This window comes from Cupressus sempervirens, chromosome 4 (genome assembly GCF_028749045.1).
Source record: "Cupressus sempervirens isolate cs-2001-9-10 chromosome 4, ASM2874904v1, whole genome shotgun sequence".
In the NCBI taxonomy this organism is placed as follows: Eukaryota; Viridiplantae; Streptophyta; class Pinopsida; order Cupressales; family Cupressaceae; genus Cupressus; species Cupressus sempervirens.
In genome coordinates, this window is record NC_143121.1 from 508,531,246 (window position 1) to 508,556,003 (window position 24,758).

Sequence of the window (24,758 nt, forward strand, 5' to 3'; positions counted from 1 at the left end):
GGATATCGTCGTAGGCTCTCTTTTCAACTTCCTCAGGAATGTCTTCGATTTCGACAAGGTTGCGGTGAATGTTTGAAAAAGCGTGACCGTTCTCATTGGTGCCCCCAATTGTGGGTATGCCAAAGCCTTAACCTGACTTCGATTCCCACTTGTGTGCGTCGATGGGGCACTGCATGCCTCTTTCTTCTGGTCCTAGACCACCACCTTGATAGTTCCATTTGTCAGTGATGAGCTTATGTTCTTGGGGATACTTTTGGCTGAAGTGATCAAGGCATGCTTGATTTCTTTGAGGTGCATCCTTATGTAACCATTTGTTGATATCTGGAGTGAGCTCCTCATGAAGAGGGATTTTTGAGGATACAAAGGTTGTTGGGCCAAACTGTTTGTATCGAGGAGGTGGAACCTCCTTAGCTTTGTGATATGTCGGTCGTCCATGGGCATGTGGATCAAGTGGGAGTGCCCCGACAGCAAATGCATCTGACAGACTATACTCTCCACAACCTTTGTTATTGATCTTCACGGTAGACAGGGTAGAGGCGAGGATGGTTTCTGGGTCATTATAAGTGTGGGATGAGCTGGCGATGGATGTGCCGATATCAATTCCAGGGCAATGGTTTGTATATGAAGCTTCAACCGCATTGCAGTAAGCAAAGGGTTCTAGATCGGCATGGATGGTTACCTCAGTGCCTTGATGCAGAAATTTGATGCACTGATGGTAAGTGGATGGAACGGCTTTCATGGCATGAATCCATGGGCGACCGAGGAGGATGTTAAATGGTAGGTTTAGATCAATAACATGGCAGAGTGTCTCTTGGATGACTGGCCCAACCTTGATTGGCAGCAAGATAGTTCCTTCTGTGGTTCTTTCCAAGTTGTCATAAGCTTTGATGGTGATAACCTCACTGATGATATCTGCCTCAGTATACCCAGCTTGTTTTATGAATTTTAGGGTGCAAATATTCAAGGCTGATCCATTATCTATCATTACTCTTTTTACAAAAAAGTTGGATACCATGATGGCTATGCGAAGCGGAAGGGTGTGATCTGGCTCGACCACGGCTATGTCGGTGGGTTTGAACAATAGGGCACATGAGGATGAGAGGTGTCCAACAAGATTACGAAAATCAGTAGCATTGATATCAGAAGGGACACGAGATTCTATGAGAGCACTGTCAAGGATGTTCTTGTACACAGGACTAGTGCGAAGAAGGTCTAAAATGGAGATTTGGGCTGGCATGTTCCCAAGGTGTTCCAAGATATTGTACTGGCTTTTTGATGGAGCTGATGGTGTTGGTGTAACAGGTGGGCCTGCGATGTTAAATTGCGCTCTTCGAGTGGTGACTGCACACTCATTGTTTGGTCCTTGGATATTGATAACATTGATGGAAGGCTCTTTCTCGGATATACAACCTATAAGGCTACCATAGTCTATATAGGATGAAGTGTGGTCATTGTTCTTCCCATGCTGTTGGTTTGGCTGACGGTTGTTGGTGTTGTTGTTGTTGGTTTGGATAGGTGCTTTTCCAGGATTTTGGTTGTGGTGTGGAGGAAAAGCATTTTGATAGATCTGTAAGCCTGCATTGGGAGAGGTTTGGGCACCAACAGTGATTTCCTTCCGATCAATGAGGTCCTGCACATAGTCTTTCAGTTTCATGCATCTGAGGGTAGTGTGACCTTTTACCGTATGAAATTTGCAGTACTCATTATCTTTGTACCATGCAACTTTGGATTGGCTTGGGTCAATTTGCTGGGTAGGAGAAAATTTGATGAGGTTTTCTTTGACTAATTTCTCAAAAATGACATCCAATGGCTCACCAAGGGGTGTATAGTTTCTAGGTGTAGGTTGGAATCTAGGCTTTTGTCCTGCAGCTACATTGATGGCATTAGCTTGATTGCTAGACCCTTGGAAGTTGGGTCTTGGATTGTGGTTTTGATAGCTTTGGTTATTCTATTGTTGGTAGTTGATAGCTTGTTGATTTTTTGGTTGATATGGTGGGTTGGACTGGTTGTGAGAAGGACCAACAATATTCACATGTCTGGTGTCAGTGACACCATCTGTTGCAACGTGCTTGTTTTTGTTCCAATACCTAGACTTGTCATTGGAATGTGATTGATTTTGGTTGGCTTCCTTGTAAAGCTTGACCACACCATCTTTAATGAGTCCTTGCTCAAGGATCATTCCTTTCTCTTTGATATCTTTGTAGGTTTGCAAACAGTTCATGGTCATGTGGTGAGCCAAGCTAGGATGGGCATTATCAATAAACATTTTCACCACATGGTGTTCTGGCAAGGTGCAGGATATGCGGGTGGTAAGGGTTTGCCATCTTTGCAGGTATTCGGCAAGGCTTTCTCCACCTTTTTGCTTGGTGTGGACAAGATCAATTATTGATAGCTCTGTTTAACAAGATGGGCATATTGGGCTACAAATGCCTCAGATAATTCAACAAAAAAATTTATTGTGCCATAGGGGATTCTATAAAACCATTCAAGAGCTGGTCCAGCTAAGCTTTTGGGAAAAAGGCGCAAGAGGAAGACATCATTGTATGCTACGTCCTGGCAGTGCATGTAAAATTCTTTGATATGTGTGACAGGGTCTCCTTTTTCTCTGAATTTGTCAAATTTGGGTACCTCAAAGTGTTTGGGAAATGGTGTCATGGTAATGGCTCTGTCAAATGGGTAAGGACACACATTCTCAAACTTGAATGTCTTCGGATCATTCCCTTCTTGGATGGTTTCAGAGCTATCTTCATTTGCTCCCATTCTGAATTGATAGGTGATGGCTGGGGTGCCCCCAATGTAGGAGTGCCTTGAGGTAGGTATGTGCTAGATGGGGCCACTGAATATGGATGGCTATGAGGGATTTGCTGATAGGGATTGTACATTGTTTGGGCAGCTGCATGGTGGATGACAGGTTGCTGAGGGGGAGGTGGCGCATATTGCTGCATGTGCTGCGAGGCTTGCTGTTGATATGGGATGTGAGGTTGGGATTGAGGAACATAAGCTAGCTATGGGATAAATGGATTGCTTTGTGGAGGTAAGGTATAAGATGGTTGAGAGGCTTGGGGAAAGGATCGGGGGGCTTGTGGGGTTTGACCAATATATGTGGGTTGTGCCCCCATTTGGGATGGTATCTGCAAATAATTGGTGGTTGGCTGGGGTGGTGGATTACCTCCTAGAAGTGGCATTGAAAAGTAGTTGGTAATTGGAGGTAATGGATTAGTTGGTGGTGGAGGTGGTGGGAATTGAAAGCTTGGGAATGGAACTGATGGGGTTTGATAGCTTTGTGGTTGGATTTGGAAGCTTGGTAGAGTGGTGGCAGGGGCTAGGGTCACTTGGGAGTTTGGTAGAAAATTGGTAGTAGCTTGTGGGATTTGATAGCTTTGTGGAGTGAGGGTAGTAGCTTGTAGATTTGTGGGTAATGGTATTGAGCTCCCAAGACCTAATGGAAATGATGGGATTGTGCTTTGGGTTGCAGTGAACAAGCTGGGGGTGATGAAAGGTTGATTACTTGGCCCCATGGGTGGCATCCCTGTTGTATATTGCTGAGGTTGGCCAAAGATGCTAGCACTGATTTGGGAGATGGGTGGATTTGGAAGGCTGGGTTGGGGAGCAGCAGCAGCAATAGTGAAGGGGGTGAACAGTGAGCTGTTTTGGGTAAAGGGGGTTTGGAGCGGAGAGGTATGAACCAAGGATGGAGTGGTGGTGGATGGGTTGGCTTGCGGCATGGAGATTTCAACTTGGGTGGATGATGGTATGTTTGGGTCTGTTGGATCATATGGATTGGCTGGAGGCTCTTCTTTTGGCATATATTGAGGATAATTTGGATCATAAGAGCCTATGGGTGGTGGTAGCTGCCCAAACAATGGGTGAGATGGATCTGATAATGGAGGGGGTCTTCCAAAGTCAAAGGTTCCTACATTTTACCTTCGAAAATTAGCCATGATTGTCTCTTTGTTCTTGTCTATAATGACATTTACCAATACTGCATTTCCTGGTTGGTTCATGAAAGCTTCAATGTCAGTATATGATGGCATAGCTTTCTCTGGGCTGAAGGATGGCTGAATGCTCAAGGGGGGTGAGGTTGTTCGATCCAAATGATAGGGCTCCATTGTTTCTTTCTTCTTGGCTAAGCGAGTGACGGGTGGCATGAAAAATGCTCCTAGGGATGAGATGCAATAATGCTGATGGATGCAAAAGGGGGAAGGCTTCTCTATGCAAATGATTTCCTAGGTTAAGGCAAAGCTATATGACAAAACCTAAGGTGGATTGGGTTGGAGATTCTAACTTCAAAGATATGTTGCCAAAGCACGAAAGGTTTGCTTTCCTATGTGCAAGCTTGGTGGTGATTGTGTCAACTTAAGGATAGACTGATGATCCTTTAGGAAGAACACGAGATTGACCACTTGTGGATCCCAACCTTTAGCTCAAGGTGATGAGGGATAACAAGTGACAAAGCTGGATTACCCTAGACAAAGCTCTGTCAAAGGGATAACCTTGGTGAGATTGATGGATTTGGAAGATTTTAGGAGTGGCAAACTTTTGGCAAAAGTGACAACAATTTTGAAGGCTTGGATGTGAGGTTTTGATTGCTGGCTAGATGGTTTGATTCTAAATGAGATGGATGAGCTAATAGTGCTTAAGGGGATAACCTAAGATGGCTGGCTTTTCTACAAAGATGACTCTAAAGTGAAGCTAATCCAAGAAGATGTGGAGAAACAAGGGTGTCTAATCATAGAAATCATGCCTAGTTGGTAAGGCATAAGCAGGATTAACTCCTGGATGTTGGCTAAATTTGATGGTGCGCTCTAACCAGGCCTCTTGAAGTGTTTCGTCGGTAGCTTTGTCCTCTGCTTTGTGGAGTTTGGCAATTCGTGAGCTTGGTGTTATTTCTTTTCTCTTGGCTGAAAGTTCTTGGTATGCTAGAGATGGTTTGAGTTTAACTTTGTGGAACTTCTGTTTGGGTTTGGGTTGCTCTGACATCAATTTCTAAATCTGCTTGGCTTTGAGAGATCTTGGTTGTTTTGCTTCAACTCGTTCAACTTCTAGAATAGGCAGTGACTACGCTAAGTATGCCCTAAGCTAGGATTGACCAAGTTTGGCAAACATTCATTCAACAAATAAAAGATCAAGCAATAGATAGAAACAACCAGATAGAAGTTTTTGATTCTCAGAAAGTGATACTTGCGCCAAGAGTGTGTATGTTCTACAAATGTTTCGATCAGTCACCTCAAACACATTAACATCCTAGATGGTTTTCTACAAGGTTGACAGTTGGTTTAGCTAAGGAGTCCTCGATATACCCAAGGTACGTGAGGCCCAAATCCGTAGATGAGACCAAAAAGATGTCACACAGCCGAGAGGAGCGGTAACCCACTTCTCTTCTTTCACTTCTCAAGGGTATAAAGTTCCTTGAGGCTTAGCTCGAGTGACAAAATCTTGATCCCAAGAGAGGTGTCTTTCGATTCACCTCCCAATTCTTATACTCCGCCAGAACGCTGGAGTTGAGGTCGTCCAAGGGGTGATGAAATCCCCAAGCAGGCCTCCTAAAAAGAAACAAGGTTTTGAATCCTAATCTTATGCACCCAAGATGGCCTCGAAAGACGACAAAGGGAGAGAAGACTTGGATGACCTTGAGCTAAAAAACACGCTTGTTCTTTTACCAACTGACTCTTATGTGTGCTAATCTAGACTTTGCAAGCACTCATGTTTAAGAGACAATGTTCAATTCCAACTTGAAGCGCCAACAAAAGTAAATCGATCGAAGAATGCAAACAATAAGAAGAGTTAGGGTCAACAAAAGCAAACTCGCGCACCCAGAGGCCCTCCACGTCAAGTATCGATTAATTTTCTTTAAGACATTCAAGATTGAGTGAGTTTTTTTTAAGCCTAAAACAAAACTGTGTGAGATTCGATTTCAAGCGCGCGCCCGGAGGCTCTCCACGTTAGTTGTTGTTCAATTTTAGTGCCCAAACTTGAAGTGTGATCGATTTAATCTAGAGTTTTGATCATTTAAGAATTTTGATAAAGTTAAAACAAACATTCAAAGACCAAGTGAGTGAGTTAGATTGTGGAACATTTAACACCTTTTTCAAGTAGACCCATCCCCATAAATGGCGCTGAGATTGCAACCAATGGTTAATATTTGATGGGTGATTAGAAAAGAGGTGAGTCCAAGGAACTACTCAAATTCATTTTTGCAAATTTGTATTTTAACTTAACAAGGTTTCTTAAATGTCCAAAAATCAAACTTTACCTAGATTGCATGTGGAAAAGAGATTTGTTTTCTTCAATTTTTAGAAGCTCCAAATGAAGTGTTTGATATTGCAATGGTTAATTGATCCTTAGAATTCAAGATTGGATTTGTTGTTTTAATCATGCATTCAAGGAAAATTTGATTTTAATCCATGGCATTTAAGAGTGATTTTAGCAACATGCATTCAAAGAAAAGTGGTTAAACATTCAAGTGTTTTCTTTTGAGCATTCAAGATTGAGATTTTGTGTGTTGTTTTAAGAACTTTGAAGTGCTTTGTTTTAACCTTAGATCATTCAAGATTGTTTTGGACTCAAAAGTGAAAATGACTCTTTGGACTTTGGTTTTCATTCAAGATTTTGTGTTCTAGTTTGCATATTTTAAGCCCAAAAATGATATTCTTAGATTGTTTTGATGCATGAAAATCCTAAGAAACATTCAAAATTTTGCAATAAAACATTTGTTTGAAACAAATAACAAAGCTTTTAGGACAATTTTTGGCAACCATTTAGGACTCTTAGTTTTCATGAGATTTTTTTAAAAGAACTTTAGTGTGCACTTAGTGTTGATTTTGAACCTTTTGAAATGGAAACCTAAAGTTCTTTTTAAATTCTCAAAAATGAAGTGTTCCTAATTTTGCATGAATGCATCTAAAACCTTGATGTTGCAAAGATGCAAATGATTAGATTGGTTTAGTTTCACTTGTTAAAAGATTTTTTCTTTCTTGCAAATTTTTAATTTTTCAATGGATTTAAGTATGATTTGGGGGTTCATTTTAAGCACTAAAAAGAAGTGTGTATGATTTTGCTTCCTTAAAAAAAAATGGCCAAGATCTCCCACAAGAAGAAGAAGAAGTAGATGGAATAAGAAGAATATAGACAAGAAGAGGAAAAAGAATTTCAAGTTCTTTGTCCACCTATAAGCTTGAAAAATCTACAAACACTATGAGATAGATTATGAGTTCCTTTGTCTTCTTCATGCTCATGTGGACCTACAAAACCAATTTATACAATCCTACCAATCACAAAAACAAGAAAAATTAGCCAAAATCAGCAAATAACATACAAAACTTGACTAAAAAAGCTAATGAAGATGACCTATGTGGGGTCCCACCGAGCGTGCCAAAATGTATATGAGCAATGTTAGTATGATAAATAGAAACTAAATTTAAACAAAGCTTCTACAAACTAAACAAAATTCATAAACTTCAAGATAGACTAAGATGAGCTCTCAATTGAAAATATGAGCCATTAATGGGCTCTCTCAATGAGAATCTCTCTTGTTGAGTGGCTTTATCTAAATGGATAGGATGTATGCTCAATATGCTTCCAAAGGCTTCAATGGATGATTGTGGATTTTTGGTGTGGATAGATGGCTTTAGTATGGATTTGGCTCTCAAAATAGCATTATAACTTTACTTCATAGATTGTATTATTTTGCAAAGGGGAAGGATCCAATTTATAGGCAAGAGGCTTGAAGGTTTGAGGGCTAAGATGCAAGGATGGGAAAAAGCTTATGGAGGGCTCAGATTGCATGAGAGGAGAACACATGGATTGTGCTTCCTTATAGCCAATCAAGGAGTGACACATGTCACATGGTGAGAGGATGGAGGAAAGGGGAAGGATGAGTCAACAAAGGAGGCTCAAGGGATAAAATCTTCATAAAGACCCTCATAATGACTTGTAAGAGCAATAAAAGAGCTTGTAAGAGTCATTTATGACCTAGTGGACTTCATAAAGTTTTATGGTTGAGATATTTTGAAGGTGATGAGAGCAATTTCGACTTGGACTTGATTAAGAAAGTTTTAAGTTTGTTTAGGCTTGTGCAAATGATTAGAGGATGGATTAGGATGGTTTAGGATTAGCTTAGGGATAGGCAAGTGGATGGCATTTAATGAGAGTGGGTGAAAGAGGAGATATTTGTTAACTTTGGCTTGGGTTAGTAAATTTTAACCCATGTTTAGGGAATGTGACAAGGTTAGGAGGGGATTAGGATTAGGTTTAAAGACATCTTCTATAAGAGTCTAGATTTTGGATGAAGATAAAGACTTTCTAGAATAGTCTAGAATTTCCTAGGGTGAGGATAAATTAGATTTTTAGGAAATAAATAAAATTTTATTTATTTCAAGGGTCTGGGTTGAGAAGATATTTATTAAAACTTTTTAAATAAACATGAGGATTAATATTTAATCTTAATTAAATATTTTGAGTTGGGATTAGGGGTAGGAAATGATGAGATTAGCCTTTAATTGAAATTAAAGAAGGATTAGAAGATTTTGGAAGAGGTTATTGGTCATAAGGAAATTGGCCAAGTTTTGGGCAAAAAATAAATTTTTTATTTATTTTAAGATTTTTGGTCAATTTATTAATTAAATAGTTAATAAATAAGGAAATAATGTTTAAATAAGATTTAAACATTTTTGGGAGGGATTCCTTAATTAAATATTTTAAATTAAGATAAAGGGATTTAATGGCATGAAAATTAATTAATTAATTAAATAATTAATTAATTAATTAATGATGATGTCATCAGAACTTTTTGAGAAAATAAAAATACTTTATTTTCTAAAGGTTTTTAGGTGTCTACACAACCAACAAGCCAATCAAACAATCAGGGGACTCAATTCAATTCTCTAATACTTTAAATGTCCTCCAAAATTCATAGGATCTTAACCATCACCCTTTGATGCCAATGAAAACATATTCAAAATCTATGAAGATATTGGCAATGAAACTTGTGTCTCTTACTTGTCTCTCACAATCCACTAGCTTTAACAACATTCTATTTTTTAGGGAGGTATAACATTGATCAATAGTCTATTTTTGCAATCTTCCATCCATCAAAAATGACGGTCACACCTATTTCAAGCCAAGCATCCTTGATTATTCCCAATGATGTCTTTGATGAAGCTTTCGCATTAGCCAATCAGGTGGTTCAGACCTTTTCATACCCTGGATTAACATAATTTGGAAGTGTATTGCAGAGGGTATTCACCATATCTTGCCAATAAGGTGATCTAACAATGTAGAAAGGAAGCCCATTGCTATAAATGCAACCACTAATACTCTAATTTACCTCTCACTTCAAAAAGTCCAATAGTCTTCTTTTTTCGTGAAACCAAAACATCTCTTCTTTCAAGATGGTGGCATTGCCATGAAATGATGTGGATCAACTAATTTTGTAATGGCACTAGGAGGTTTCTGCGAGCTTTTGTTGAAAAAAGGCTGTGGAGGAACCTTTGATCTATTACTTCTCATTTCAGTGTCATCTTCTTCTATAACATAAAAGCCAATATTAATTTCTTTGACTACTTTTTATTTGGTTGTGGACAAACTCTTATTCCTTGACAAGGAATGGCACATACGTGAGCTTTCACTCGAAGATATAAACTTTTGTACTCTTTCAAAATGGTTACACCAACAGATATACCAAAGGAAACAAACATTTGATTTTTTATAAAAAGGTTTTTGGGAGTCCCAGACTGTGGATACACCTAGTTATGACTGTTAACACCTAGTCGTGCATGCACCGATACCATGGACCTACCCAAAAGGGGGCCCGGGATGGGCATACCTGATAACAAGGATATAAGATATAATCCTCCTTAGTATTTAAAATAATAAAATCATACAACTCAAACTTTCATTATGGCATTGTCAGTCAGGCTTAATTTAATAGTCCTGCATATGTAAGCAAATAAATCTTAATAATGGTAATACATTACAATGTTACATGAATTCACATAAATGTAGGCAATGTTTGTAATGAAAATCTGTGTTACCGGGCACACTCAGTCTAGGGCCAGGTTTTGGTCCTGATGCATCCAGATACAGATCCGCTTGGAAGTGCACAGGAACACACACTCGGCAAATAAGGAAAAGAAGAATCAACTAAGGATAAGTGAACTATTAAGACAGTGGAAAAGGCATCTGCATCAGTACTGAATGATATCATGAAGTTTTCCTCAACCCCCTAACCGAAATTGAATAACCAGACACTGTCAATAATTATCCCGCTGATGTGTTACCATCTGCAAAAATAATTAACGATGACAATACCATATGAAAGGACAAACCAAAGTTTATATTAACATTTGATGTGATTAAGCTATTGAACAATCGTCGATGACATACCGCATAGACAAGGAAGGAAAGGTGTTAGTTGATTAAGGCCTAAGGATTAAGACCATGTGCAGCCGTCATCTGCACTCAAAGATGAAGGAATCTTTTTTGCCATCAGTGCAACTGTAGATATTCACCTGATGTATCGATTAAGGCCTACGGATTAAGCGCATAATGAGAGAACTAACTATTGGAAAGAAACCTGTACATCTTATTTGACTAACAATTGTTATTTTACAATAGATATAGATAATCACCCCCAATATCCCCCAAAAAAGTTCACATATCCGCTACCAGGTTCTTGTTCACATTATCGCATCCACATCCGCATCCCCGCCTGAATCATTGAACATGATTAAGTGTAAAAGACCAACAAAAAATTTCATATGCTAAATTTTTCACAAGACAAATCTGCATCGGTTACCAGCAATATCATGAATAAAACTACAGTAGGAAGAGTAACCCTTTTTGTCATACTCAATAAGAAGCTAACCTGTAATCCATGAAAATAAACCTCAGCCAAAAACAAATAAACCTCAGCCAAAAACAAATAAAAGTTGCATGAAGTCGAAACATAAAATTGATTTGCTCAAGATCTGTATTGTCCTCCTGTTTCAATTGGAAAATATGACGCAGACAGGTTTGACCTTGTAATCTCTGCAAAAAATACAGAAGTCAACTCTAATGACTCCTGAAAATTCACATGCCTGTAGAGGGCATTGATGGGTAGCAACAGCAGAATATTTTCAATATTTCCCAAAGCATTAGGAAGATCTGAATGGTTCAAGTACTCGTACCATTTAGTAAAACCAAAACCTTAAAATTATTTAGCGGACAAAACAAATGATTTACAGAGACCCGATTTTAATTGGCTGTGAGAGTATGCAAAACTCTGGTACTGTAAATTGTAAAAACTTGTGTCACCATTTAATTTAATACTAGTTAAACTTGTCTTATTTGGTAGAAATGAAATGCAAATGCAACTTTAAAAGAAACTGATTTACAACTCCCTAATTTCATTTAGCAATCAGACTGAAAAATTCTGGCCCTCATACTACAAATTGTATAAGTTCCTCGCTACGACTTGCTGTAATTTACAGGACATCGGATATACATATATTAAGAGATTAAACAAGACCGTCTCCTATTTTTTTCGGGCTTTGAGTCTTCTTTTTTTTCCTTAACCGTCTAGGTTTTAACTCTTTCTTTGGAGGCCGCAAAATTTTATCAGCCAGTCCATAATCAATAGTCTCTGCAGCTGTAAACATCTTACGACGCTGAAAATCCTTTTTTATCTGTGCAGACAATACAATAAAGACACAGTCTTGAGAAAAATCATTTAAAAAAGAATTGAGAGCAATTACAAAATCATTTCTACAAGAGGTAGTGGATAAAAACAGGTATATATCATACTGGTGTGCCCATTCAAATTTTCTACCTTATGAAAGGAACAATGGGATCAAAACAAAAAAACTATGCTGCTAATATCCTAGATATTTGTCCATGAGAAAGAAACAAAAAGCATACACCTATCAAAGAAACAATGCATTATGTTTCTAAACATCTGATGCTCAAATTTCAACAGCAAATGAATAAAGATTTGAATGAATTACGGCACAGTTAGGCTCACTATGGTCCAGCCACAGTCTCTACTCTAAATCTCCACCTCACAATAGATAGAAGAATAACATAAGCTGGCCAAGGGGAACCCTCAAAACATGTCACTTGAGATGTAAAAGAGAATAGGGCTGTGATAAATTCTCCACGATTTATAGGAAAAGCGCAACATAGAAGACTGTCAAAATAATGGAAGGTAAAGGTTACCTGAAGATATTATCAGTATTATTGGTATATAGCTAAGTTGCCAGACCAGATTCCGGTATGGATGCAGGTTTGAGATTCAGATCCAAAATTTGTCTAAACTTTTTTGGGTTGGGTTCAGATTGGTTTTGGGTTCGCCAGTACACGAACACACGTGCGCGTGCACACACACACACATATGCAGCAAATAAGTTCATACACTACTATGCTAATATTAAAGCAACATAGCAAAATACTGAATACACCACATTGTATATTAACATTTTGAAAGCAGTGTAACCCGGAGACTCACACCCACCTCCCAAACCTTGAAGTACCCATCCCTGAGACGTCCCTGCACCAGGTACTTGAGTACCCAAGCACCCCCACCTCTGCCATTCCGCAACCATGCTGACGCTGGGATGTGTACTTGAATTTCTATTTGAATTTTGATATTTGAATGTTACTATTGGGTATGTAGTACGTTACTATGTTGAATGTCAATGGTTCTAATTCATGTTGCAATTTTGCTATGTTTAAGTATTTAATTTGGTATGTTCTAGTAAACTACTGAAACGTTATTTCATAACTAGCATTTCAAGTTCTATATGTATAATATACAACACCCCTCTCTGGCTCGTCCTCCCCTTGCCGCCGTTCCCTGGCCGTCCCCCCGCCGTCCCGAAAAGAGGCCCATTTTCCCCGTGTCACGCCGTCCTGAAGTACCCCTGTACTGGTGTAACACTGTTTGAAAATCAAGATCGTAAAAGTTGTGAAAGATTGTAAATGATAAATCCATGGACCAAGTTACACAGTGGCTGGAAATTGCACCAAGGTTAAGTGCAATGACCCTCGAAAAACAAGAAAAAAATTAATAAAAATTTGATGAAATTATCTGGCCCTTAGATCTAGATAATAATTATGAGATAATAAACCCATTCCATTTTATGATCATTACCTATTTATCAATTGTAACAACTTCATTTTTAGGAGGCACAACAGACAAATAGAATTTCTGTTATATAATGAATTAATTCTAAATCAAATAAATAATAACTTACTTTGTTATTTATAAATCTAATAATAGAGAAATTATTTATAAACAATATTGCCAAAGTTTAATTGCTATTAATGATTAATAGTTATGATTTTTGGTGATAAATAAATAAAATTAAAAGGAGAAAATCACAACCCATTACCATAGTCACGACCTCTCAAGACATCATTCTATGTAATGATAGTCGAACGGCAGTCCAAAGGAACATCAAACAGGATAGAAGGAATGGAATATCCAACTAAACAAAAAGAATCCTACTCAGCAGTTGCAGCAGACATGAGCCAGCACCTCAGAAGGGAAAAACAGAGAGATTAAAAGAAATAAGAATCATCTGACTCAGAAGTACAGATGCCGACAAGATTGAAGAGTCTGACGAAGAGCTCTGTTAACAATCGAAGGAAAACAAATCCAATAGCTATGTACCAGACAGTCAACCCACCGTGTAAAATAGCGGAGGAGACAATTCAAACCAAGTCATCGGTGTAAGGAATAGTCAATTCCACCAGGAAAGATCTAACCTCCCCAAAATACTCACTGCAGAGGTTTAAATACAGTCACTAATATCCTTAAGAAGGAAGTATAGTGGGAAAGATGCCAGAGTTAGCATCAGGCATATGAGCCAATAGATACATACAAGTCAAGGAATACCCAAGGAGTAGAGATCAATAAGCAAACTACTCAGGTTCCAGGATATGAAGAAAACAAACTAGACAACTGCAAACTTACAACGCCAGTTCATAACTCCAGTTCAGCACTGCAGTTTTCAATGCACAGAGCTCATCAAGGATTAGAATAAATCAGAATAGGAACTTGATATCAAAGGATCCTTAAAAAAAGAACATTTACAGTTAAATGTTATAATTTATGTTGGGAATTAAGGCAGAGATTCTTGATCTCCTAAGGTCAGTATATAACTGGAAAAAAAAACATAAAAACATATCCATATGAATGGATGGATACATCCAGAGTGATTATCCATAACGCCCAGGTTGAGGAAGATCTCTCCTAGGAAGGATGGATGCGTCAATACTGATCATCCATAAGGTCTTGAGAGAGAGAGTCTGTGAGAAGATGGTGTTTAGTGGAGAGCTGTTCTAAATTAATTACAGCCCCAGGAAGTGCTCCCCCAGAAACTAAACATCTGATCACAACCTCTCCTTAAGAAGGGTATTTTATGGGAATTAGGATTTTATGTCTTATCGTTGCATATGAGCTACTAATATTTTTATGGTTTTCTTCGGAGTACTAACATATTTTGCAGGCTTTTCAGACAGAAGACCAAGGGACATTACATTAAGGCAAGAAAAAAATACACAGAAAACACAATACGTAATCCCTGAAACAGTACCACACAACACAAGCATTCGGGCATATGTCAGGTTAAATTAAAGAAAGAAGAGTTATATCCCAATAACTACCATACGGAGCCAAAGAAAAAAAACAGGACAACCCTCCATTCAAGTATCTGATCAAAAGCATGAAAGAAAGCTCACAATCAGCATTTTCATTAGATGAGTTTTCATCAGCTAACACAAAACATTCTCCCAACGAAGCATATACAGCAGATACAACATGTGTTAAGAAGTTAGCTTGTGTGAAATTGAATCTATATTGTTTATGTCTATCCTCAAGTTAATATTACATAACTGATTCATTAATTGTATACATTAAGAATATATACTTAAGATTATATTAAGAATCTGTGTAATGTAATCAGTTTGTATGTAATCAAATTGCCGATAGCACATTATGTTAAATTGTAGTTCAGTCAGATTGATATAATCATGAGATTCATTATAAATGGTAAATCATCATTAGCTATATATTCTTTATACATGCATATTATACATATGGTTAGTTATATTAAACATACTAACCAATGATGATTAACTATAGAGACATGTCTCTTTATGAGACATGTCTCCTCCTCATATTTATATGAGAAGCAAATCTGCAATTGAAAAATATCAATTACAATGGCAATATTATTACATTTGCAGAGATCCTAAAACTAACATGGTATCAGAGCCAAACTGCAGATGTAAAGAAGACTGAGGAGTCGGAAATTAAAAGAGCATGGAACCAAATCTGGAAAGAGATTGCAAATCCATATAAGAGATTGTAGTCTATCTCAGTTCAAAGAAAGGGAATCATAGGTTATTATAAAACTACATTTTAATGGAACGCAACACAAATGGAGAGATTATATTGGTAAATTAAGAGTTAATACTAGGATTCTTAATCATTCAACAAACTATATATAAGTCAATGATTGCGATCAAACTCCATCAACATCTCAATGTAATAAATCAAGCCTTTTGATTAGTCAAAGATTGGCCTGGCCATCATTATTTCTAACAGTGCTGTGAATGAATCTTGGGATATTAGATATGGATAGGAGTACTCTATTGATATATTTTGATTTCAGCGTATTGAAAATAGAAAGATTTGTCAAAGAAAATCAAAGTAAGAACACATAAAGACATGAATGGGAGAAGTGAATGAAAATTGTTATCAAAACACCCTCGACTGCCAAGCATACACAGTTAAGGCATTCAGACATGTCAAGCACAAAAGAATACGTTAGATTCTAACGAGAGCAGACGAGGGGGTATTTATTTCAAGAAACATGCATGTTGGGATCACCCTTTAAGTACGTGTCAGGAGCACTAAGACTAGAGGTATTAGATGATAAGTGCATGAACAGTCGAGAAGGGAAGAAAATAATTATTGGCATTTGGTATCATAGGACATAATGATAAAAATACAAATACCGCATCATGGTGAAGCCTGAAAAGAGAAGAGTGAATAGAGCAGTGATCAGAGGAGTAAATAAAGCTGTGAGGAGAAGAGCAAGTGAAGGAGATCATGGCAAAGCTAGTAGAGGAGGATGCACCAGAATGAATAAAAGATTTAGAATAGGAAGTTTGAGCAATATTAGAAAGAGGCCAGCAATAATAGATATCATTAATGGGTAAGGACTTAAGAATGAATAGTATGACAAGAACTTCAGATGCAAGGCACAGCTATCACATGAAATTAATAGAATGGAGAGGTATCCTAGGGTAAGATAACTCAAAAATAGGTACAGATATTACAAAATCGCGTGATTGCCCTAAAGATTGCAGAGATTTGGCCAGTCAAACGGGTATCAAGACCAAACTTATAGGAGGGCCTTGGTTATTGGCAAAGTCTGGCTTGTATATAAGACTGGTATCTTTTGTTTAATCCCATGGAGGAGTTAATCACTTGCCATTATTTTTTCTTCAGAACTGTGGAAACAAGACTTGGATCATGAATTTCTTCCATTTCTGATTATCAGTCCACACACCTGCAAACAACTAGGTAAGCTCTACATTAAAAGGTAAGTATAATATATCATTATTTTTATGCAAATGGAAATAGTATGAACATATGAATATTAAATTGATGCTAAGAAAATGGAACCCATGAAATATGAAATACGGTTTGACTTCCACGTTTACCATATGAAAAGAAAGGAAGATATATCTCCCTTCTATAATTAAAAGATCAAATACATTGTCGTAGTGTGAGCTTGGTAAAGATATTGGGCACAAGTCGATTAAAAATTATTTGAGTTTCAAATTAAGCTTCAAAGGTAAGACAAGTACCACCTAAACCATGTGAACAACATACAAGAAAAGGTATGACATTTTTTTTATTTTTTTTTGTTTAAAAAAAAATAAAAATAAAAAATAGAGTGAGAATAGATAAAATTTAAAGGACCAATCAACTTGTATTGGTATAGTATGTTGTGAGACCGAACCACAAATACTAAAAAAAGAGTACGGTAAGGATTTGGACACCGACCTTGTAAGGTAAGTAATGGTATATTATTAAAGTTTTCTTGTTCACATTCTAATAAAATAGGTTACATAAGGTCGTTATATCATTAATATATTTTTATCTAATAAAGAGATTTGATAAATTTGGCACTATTAAATTAATAAGCATTTATCTATCTTGAGTATTCTACTTATCTAATCAACTATAGTCCCTCTCTTATTTTTATATGAGCTATTTTGCCTTGATTATTTCCTCCAAGAATGTTCTTGCAGGAAAAAGAGGGAGATTAAGATTCACCGGGAGCCTGACATCTCATTTGAAACAACCTTGAAAGAGAGGGAGTAAACCACATTGTGTTGGATTCACAAATGATGGGAATACATAGACTGTAAGATATTCATTAATGTGGCACAACCATACTAAATCAAGATATTGGTATATTGTAAACAAGCTTGAGAAAATGGAAGGACGTGCTTGATTCTAATGTTAAGCTAAATGAATGTTTGAGCCTTAAATAATCAAAAGAGAAAGTTGGAAAGTAATTATCATATTTAATGCAAAATTGTTCAAACAATATAAGAATGAGTGGAAATTTTACATTGAAGGGGGAATAAATAGGTAGTGTTCCATTACCACTTGAACCTTATTTAGAGAGGAGATGTTCCAATCTCCAAAGACAATTCTTGAATCTTCATGTGCAGATAAGTAATATTATATTAGTTTAACTCCTTGTACTCTCTCTTAATTGTAATTCTATATGTACTATATGAGCTATTTCTCTTGATTTTTTTTCTTTGTATCTAAAGATGATCTTGCAGGAAAAGTAGGATGGTACATTAGGCATATTGTGCAGACTCAATCTTATGAAGTAGCTCCAAAGAAGTTGTGATCTACAATTCATTAGTCTTGTGATGATCAAGTTGGATCAAGTGATCTACAAATATCCATAATGATTGAGATTGTGAGTATCCTTCTTTATTAAGAGGGAGTCTTAACATTTCTTCTAAGACAACATTGGAGCTCGAAAGATTTATAATCAGAGGGAGTCTAGAAATACATGTGTATGACTTCGTGATTTTGATGGCCCTGCTTCTATGTACATCATGAGGAAGTATTGACTTATCACCCAAAGGTTGAAAAGATTAAGATATTCAAAGGAAGTTCAAAGTTTTTATGAGTAACAAAATGTTTTTAATGGGCCACACCTTGTGAACATCACAAGAAAATGAAAAGATTCTTAAATAACTTGCATGATCATACACTAGGTATTGAGTACCTAAAATTGTTCGATGATATAAGAGTTGGAATTTCACATTGTGGGGGTAAATTTAATAAACAATGTTCAAATTCCCACTTGAAACCATCTTTAGAGAGGAGATTTAATGATTTGACATTTCTGGATTGTCATAGAAAGATAAGTAATTCTTACTCTTGAATATTATAGTTATCTACTTACTATAGTCTCTCTCTTTCTTGATTATAAACTTATACATACTATAAGAGTTAAACTGCATTGATCTTTCTCTTTATATCCACAAATGTTCTTGCAGAAAAGGAAAGTTGGTACGTTTGCTACCAGGATTATTGTGCAGGCTCTGGAAGTGAACATCTTTTATGATTAAGATTATGAAGAGGAAATCTAACATTGCTTCAGATTAAGAGGGAGCAAATAAGAACATCATTCTGTCAAATTTTTATTCAGAGGGAGTAGATCATATCACTTCAGAGGTAAACTTGACATAATTAATGTTTAGTGTTTCTTATGCTCTTATTGACTAACATCATATGGTTGATGATTATATGCATACAATGATAAATCTACTTTTGTAGAAAATGTTCCATGTCCTAATGTCATGTGACCTTGTGATATGTATCCTAAGGATGATACTGGTGCACTTAGCACAAGGATGAGTTATATCATTTAGTTGATATGGAGGTACACTTGGACAATTTTTTTTACATCATATTCATGAATATATATAAAATTTGCTTGCAAGCTTTTTTTGTGAAAAGTGACGACTTTTCTTGTGAAAGGTGACGACCTTTCCTGTGTTCTGATCCTATTATAAAGTGATGACTTTATTTTAGTTGATCTATCTTCAAACAATGGTTGAATTTGGTGTTATCTTTGTTCTTTGGGCCAAATTTTGCCGAACACATTGATAACCTTCATGGGTCTTTTGGGCGATAGCCGAACACCATGAAAACCCATTGTTTTGAAAGTTTGGGTTATCTTTGTTCTTTGGGCCAGATTTTGCTGGACACATTGATAACCTTCATGGGTCTTTTGGGCGATAGCCGAACACCATGAAAATCCATTATGTTTTCTTTTTTCTCTCTCTTAGTTTAAAACATAATGATGATTACACCTTATTGTGTAAATTAAACTTGTTTCAATTTTCCTTGCTAAAGAGGGAGTGTTAAGAAGTTAGCTTGTGTGAAATTGAATCTATATTGTTTATGTCTACCCTCAAGTTAATATTACATAACTAATTCATTAATTGTATATATATATACATATAATATTATATACTTAAGATTATATTAAGAATCTGTGTAATGTAATCAGTTTGTATATAATCAAATTGCTGATAGCACATTATGTTAAATTGTAGTTCAGCCAGATTGATATAATCATGAGATTCATTATAAATGGTAAATCATCATTAGCTATATATTCTTTATACATACATACATAAATATATATATATGGTTAGTTATATTAAACATACTAACCAATGATGATTAACTATAGAGACATGTCTCTTTATGAGACATGTCTCTTCCTCATATTTATATGAGAAGCAAATCTGCAATTGAAAAATATCAATTACAATGGCAATATTATTACATTTGCAGAGATCCTAAAACTAATAGCACAGACCTTGGCACAAAGTTTATGGTGCATTTAAAAAGATGAAGGACGTTGTTCTTACAAAGAACAACAAAAGAATCTTTCATGAGTGTATGAAGCACTGTATTCACAATTTCACAAAAACTGATGCCCCAAATGATGCATATTAACAGAGCATACACCTGATGGAAAATAATATAAAAAAATTTCCAGATTAAATTGGATGAAGGGAGTTAAAATGCTGAAAGCTTTAGGTCGATGGAGAAGGAAGTGACATCCAAAATGGAGAAACAGATTAGCTAGCCACTGGGTAACTCGGTCAGTGGATTTATCATTTACAATCTTTCTGCCCAAATTCGCTCCAGGATCACATGGGCACTTGGAAAATCTCCCAAAGTCACTGGGGATTCACACCAGGTCCTTCTGAGCTAATGTCGACTGGATTACCCTGTCTGATGCTTTCAACCATATTTACACTCTATTTAACTTTGATGTGAACCAACTTTCAAATTTCACCTTCAGCAGCCGAATGTGGTAATTTAGGTATATAGAAAAAGTTAATTCATAGAGGTGTCAATTGATTGATCGAGCAAATTCATCTTGAAATAACAAAAATGTGGATGTCCAATTGAAGTACCAAAAACTGAGTATCGCTCAGAACTTGAAGGTGAGCCACTCTAGAGTCTAAGTTTATGGAAAAACAAAATGGTTTTTTAAAATCACTCACAAGGCAACAGGGTTGGGTCATAGATCATACATTGAATTCTCTGAATGCATGCAGAATCATCAAATTCCAACGCAGTTCTCAAACCCAACACATGGGAAAATATGGGTTTTAAAAGAGATGCATATTTGATGAAAAATGCTGCAGTATCTGATAATATTATTGCTCCAAGACGAAAAAAACTAAAGCCCATCCCATATAAAGATTTACTAACAGGCAGTCTTCAAGATAAAACTGGAACCCTGTAAGTCCAATTAAATTGTAATACACACACCCCCGCCCCACCCACCCCCACGAGGATCTAATGTTTTCGTAATACTCTGTTTGCTTTGCTAATTCTAATTTCCATTTAGTTGTTTTGGGCTTTAGGATTTTTTTTTTTAATTGTGGGTTTTCTATTTTTTGGAATTATAACTAATGCTGGAAATTAAAACTCAAATGAAATTTTACACTCTGAGTGATTTAACATAGCAGAGATGTTGAGAGGGATTACAGAAAAACTGGATGTGGTAGAGGCACCAAAACCAAGAGGATTTTGATTAAAAGATGCAACTGAAAATGGGGAAGAAGTAGAAGATCAAGATTTGGACATTGAAGATGCCATGGATGATGCAAAAGGAAGACTCTCAAGGGTAAAGTAAAAGATTAAAACAAGATCTGACACTCTGTGTTAGAATGGTATTTTAAACACAAAAAGAGCTTATAGATTAGATATTGGAAATGGAGAAATATTTTGATTACAAATCAATTGAATTTCCAAAGAGAGTGAAATTTTGCTTGCATGAAATAGAGAACATGCACACTTGTGGTGGGGATCATTTGCACGCAAAGAGACAAAGAAGAGGAAAAGAGAAAATCAACACTTGGGATCAGATATTTGCAAAGATGAAAGAGAAATTTCTACCAGAAAAATATCAGACAGAATTTTTAGAAAATTGCAGAACTTGACGCGAAGGAACTGTCAATGACTATACCAATCAATTTTCCAAATTAAATATTCAGGCTGGTCATGTTGAGGACAATGAAGAAAAGTCTCCAGCAATGTAAATGGGCCGTGAATAACTGTACAAGATGAAAATAGTGTAATAAGGATAAAAGAAATAGAAAACATATAACAAAGCAAAGGAGAGCAAGAAAACAACAAAATAATTCCTGAGGTAGAGGAAGATTTCTCAAAAAAAAAGGCAAACTGGTAGTGGAACAGCAGACGGAGAAGAATCCAGCGCAATCCAGAGCGATAATTGCAACCAAAATATGATACGGAAGAGGCTATAATGGAAGATGAAGAGGAAGAAGTTTTACTGGGACATGCTACAAATGTGAAGAAGCTGATCATGGGGCGTTTGAGTGTCCACAAGTTCAGAAAAACAGAGAGCGAATGATGCAAGAAATCATGTTGCCCAAGAAGATGAAGTAATTGTGGCTTCACCCACACGTATAGAAGAACCAGAACAAGAGGATTATTAATGTTGAAAAGAGTATTGTTGAAACCAGAAAAGGAGAAGCAAAAAACAAATCAAAGATGGAATTTGTTTAGGAATATATGTAAATTGGCTTTAAAATGCTGAACAGTGATCATAAACAGCATAAGTACAGATAATTTGTTCTCTAAACAACTAGTGGAAAAGCTCAAATTGAAGAAGATTAAGCATCCCAACCCATACAAAGTTTCATGGCTACCGAAAAGACACCAATTATTGATGAGCGAGTGGTGCTTAGTTCATTTTTTGATTGGTAGTTATAAAAATAAAATAATGTGATGTAATGCCCATAGGTGCCTGTCATGTTCCATTGGGTAGACTAGCAATTTGATAGAAACACAATATATGATGGGAGAATGAATATATGCACTATCCTCAAGGATGAAAAAAATGTAATTGAAGTCTATTGAGAAACAAGGAAGAAGTGGACAGCAGTCCAAGAATGTGATTAGTCTCCAAAAAGAAATTTGGGAAGGATAAAAAACATCAAAAGGTATTTTAGCTTTTTTCCAAAACATATTGAAATTAAGGTAATAAAATTGAAGAAATTCAATTGGAAGTGAAGGGGATATTGCAAGAATATGCAGAAATTATCACAATAGTTAAAAAATGGGATGCCACCAGTTAGAAGCATAAGCCACTACATGGACTTGATTCTATGTGATAGCTTTACAAATAAAGTAGCCTACCAAATGACACTAGGTGAAGTGAGGAGGTAAATAGATAAGCTCAAGACTTATTGGATAAGATGGGTCCCTTCAGGAAGGTTCTTGTTATGTAGCCGCCGGGTCCCTTCGGGAAGGTTCTTTTTATGTAGCCGAAGGGCCCTTCGGTAATTGTCATGTAGCCAATGGACTGCTTCGAGAAGGTTCTTCGGAAAGTATTTATACACCCTCTTGGGTCATTGTAAAGCATCTAATCATCGGGATGTAATCTTTTGGCATATGCGAATAATACAAGGAGTTCTGCTATTCTGTTCTATTGTCTGTATGCATTGATCTCTTTACCCATTATGGTAAACAGCAATATTAATAGGAAAAAAGATGTAGAATGGTCTGTGTATAGATTCAAGGGCAATAAACAAGATAAAAATGAAGTACAGTTTTCCATTAATCCACATGAAAAAATTGATAAATTGTCTAACTTGAGATAGGAATTTCACGAAAAAATGATTTGAAAAGTGAACATCAACAAATACCACTAAAACTGGGAGATACGTCTCCACCCCCCTAAGACGCACCTCGGAGACGAGGACATATCTCCAAGTCTTTTCGCATACCCTAAATCTTTGATTTTGGTCAGAGATTTTGCTTCGCTATCTCCTTGTCTCCCCCGTAGGTTCCCAGGCATCTCTCGAGCCTCTCTTTCAAAAAAAGCCACACAAAAGACATTGAAAACAATGTTGGGCATTAGTTTCCATCTCCATTCACCATTGGAAGCACTAAAGGTGCCCTAAAAGAGTGAAACATTTGCAAAGGCTTGCAAATAAATTTGCATTTACATTTGTTTTCAATTTTTTTTGTTATTTAAACCTCTTGAGGCCCTGCAATCATGGTGTTCAATGGGATTGAGGTTTGAGTTTAAAGTTTCTATTTGTAAATTATAAGCATTTAGATTTCGTGTGAATGGTTCCACATTTTGCATACATATCTGCTAGCGCAATTCCATGCAATTGCACTAGCAGAAATGTATGAAGAATGTTAAGGCAGTCAGATGGCATTGTCATAGGATACATAGAATGCTTACAAGAATTAACCCTATAAATTTTTAGTTAATGGTCAAAGTTCAATCTTAAGCTTTTCCATTGTTCTTTTTTTCAAAGTTCTATGTTATACTATTTTTTTTTGGAAATTATTAAAGTCTATTAAAAAAGCTGGCATCTCCAACTATCCCCATTGCCAATTTTTGAAAATTAGTTGTACCGGTACCAATGTCCAAAGTTTCCCAATCTCCAGGTGACTATGACAAATAATTATGCCCCGTGGAATTTCTGGGACAAGGATTTATTGTGTGGTTTTTACACCATCATCCCATTGCAAATGGGGACCCCCTCTTTTATCTTTAGCAAGTAGGAGTTGTCTTAGGTGGTTTTAGTTGGTAACATTTTCAAGTCTACAATTCCAGGGTGAGTTTAAGCAATTTTGGCTCACTAGGAGGTATTTTGTTAGCCTAAGTCGAAGTTGGTAGATAGAATTCTAGTCCAAGTGAGAAAGGTTTGCATATTTGAGAAATAGAAGGATTGTGAAAAAACCATACTCAAGGGAAATTCTTGAAGTTCATGATTCTCCAACGGGAGGAAATTCCTGACACTTGGGATTTTCCCCTCCTCATTTCTCCCCAAAATCTCAAGATTCACCCTTTGCACAAAATTAGTTGCAAGTGCTTTGAGAGATCCTTATTACAATGGCAAGCTAATTATTCCAATACTAAAGTGATGTGGAGAGGAAGACATGGTAATTTTCTTAAGGATTTTCCATCAGGGGAAATTCTTGATGCTAAGGATTGTCCACCACTTTTTCCCTTTTCATTTTATTTACCAAAATGCATTTCAAGTAAGTGCTAGAGGTAGAGAAGGTGGAGTAAAAATAAAATTGGGCGACAATGATGAAGTTTGGAAGAATTTAAGACGAAGATAGGCGACGCCATGTTCGGTGGAAATTCCAA

At 36.6% G+C, this 24,758-nt stretch overlaps 1 protein-coding gene and 1 long non-coding RNA gene across 2 annotated transcripts in view; both read right to left on the reverse strand.

Moving 5' to 3' along the window:
* Positions 1-9,838: 9,838 nt before the first annotated feature.
* Positions 9,839-10,890, reverse strand: LOC149562171 (uncharacterized). The gene is made up of 4 exons (XR_016363898.1): positions 10,865-10,890; positions 10,629-10,708; positions 10,384-10,527; positions 9,839-10,280 (listed from the first exon to the last, which is right to left on the reverse strand). It is a non-coding gene; the product is annotated as an uncharacterized LOC149562171 (long non-coding RNA).
* Positions 10,891-11,276: 386 nt separating this feature from the next.
* LOC149562172 (ATP-dependent Clp protease proteolytic subunit-related protein 2, chloroplastic-like) overlaps positions 11,277-24,758 on the reverse strand; it is a 174,288-nt gene continuing 160,806 nt past the window's right edge. Inside the window, exon 9 of the mRNA XM_089825702.1 lies at positions 11,277-11,666. Coding sequence (XP_089681828.1) covers positions 11,499-11,666 — 168 coding nt within the window. The 3' untranslated portion in view covers positions 11,277-11,498. The remainder of the gene's footprint in view (positions 11,667-24,758) is intronic.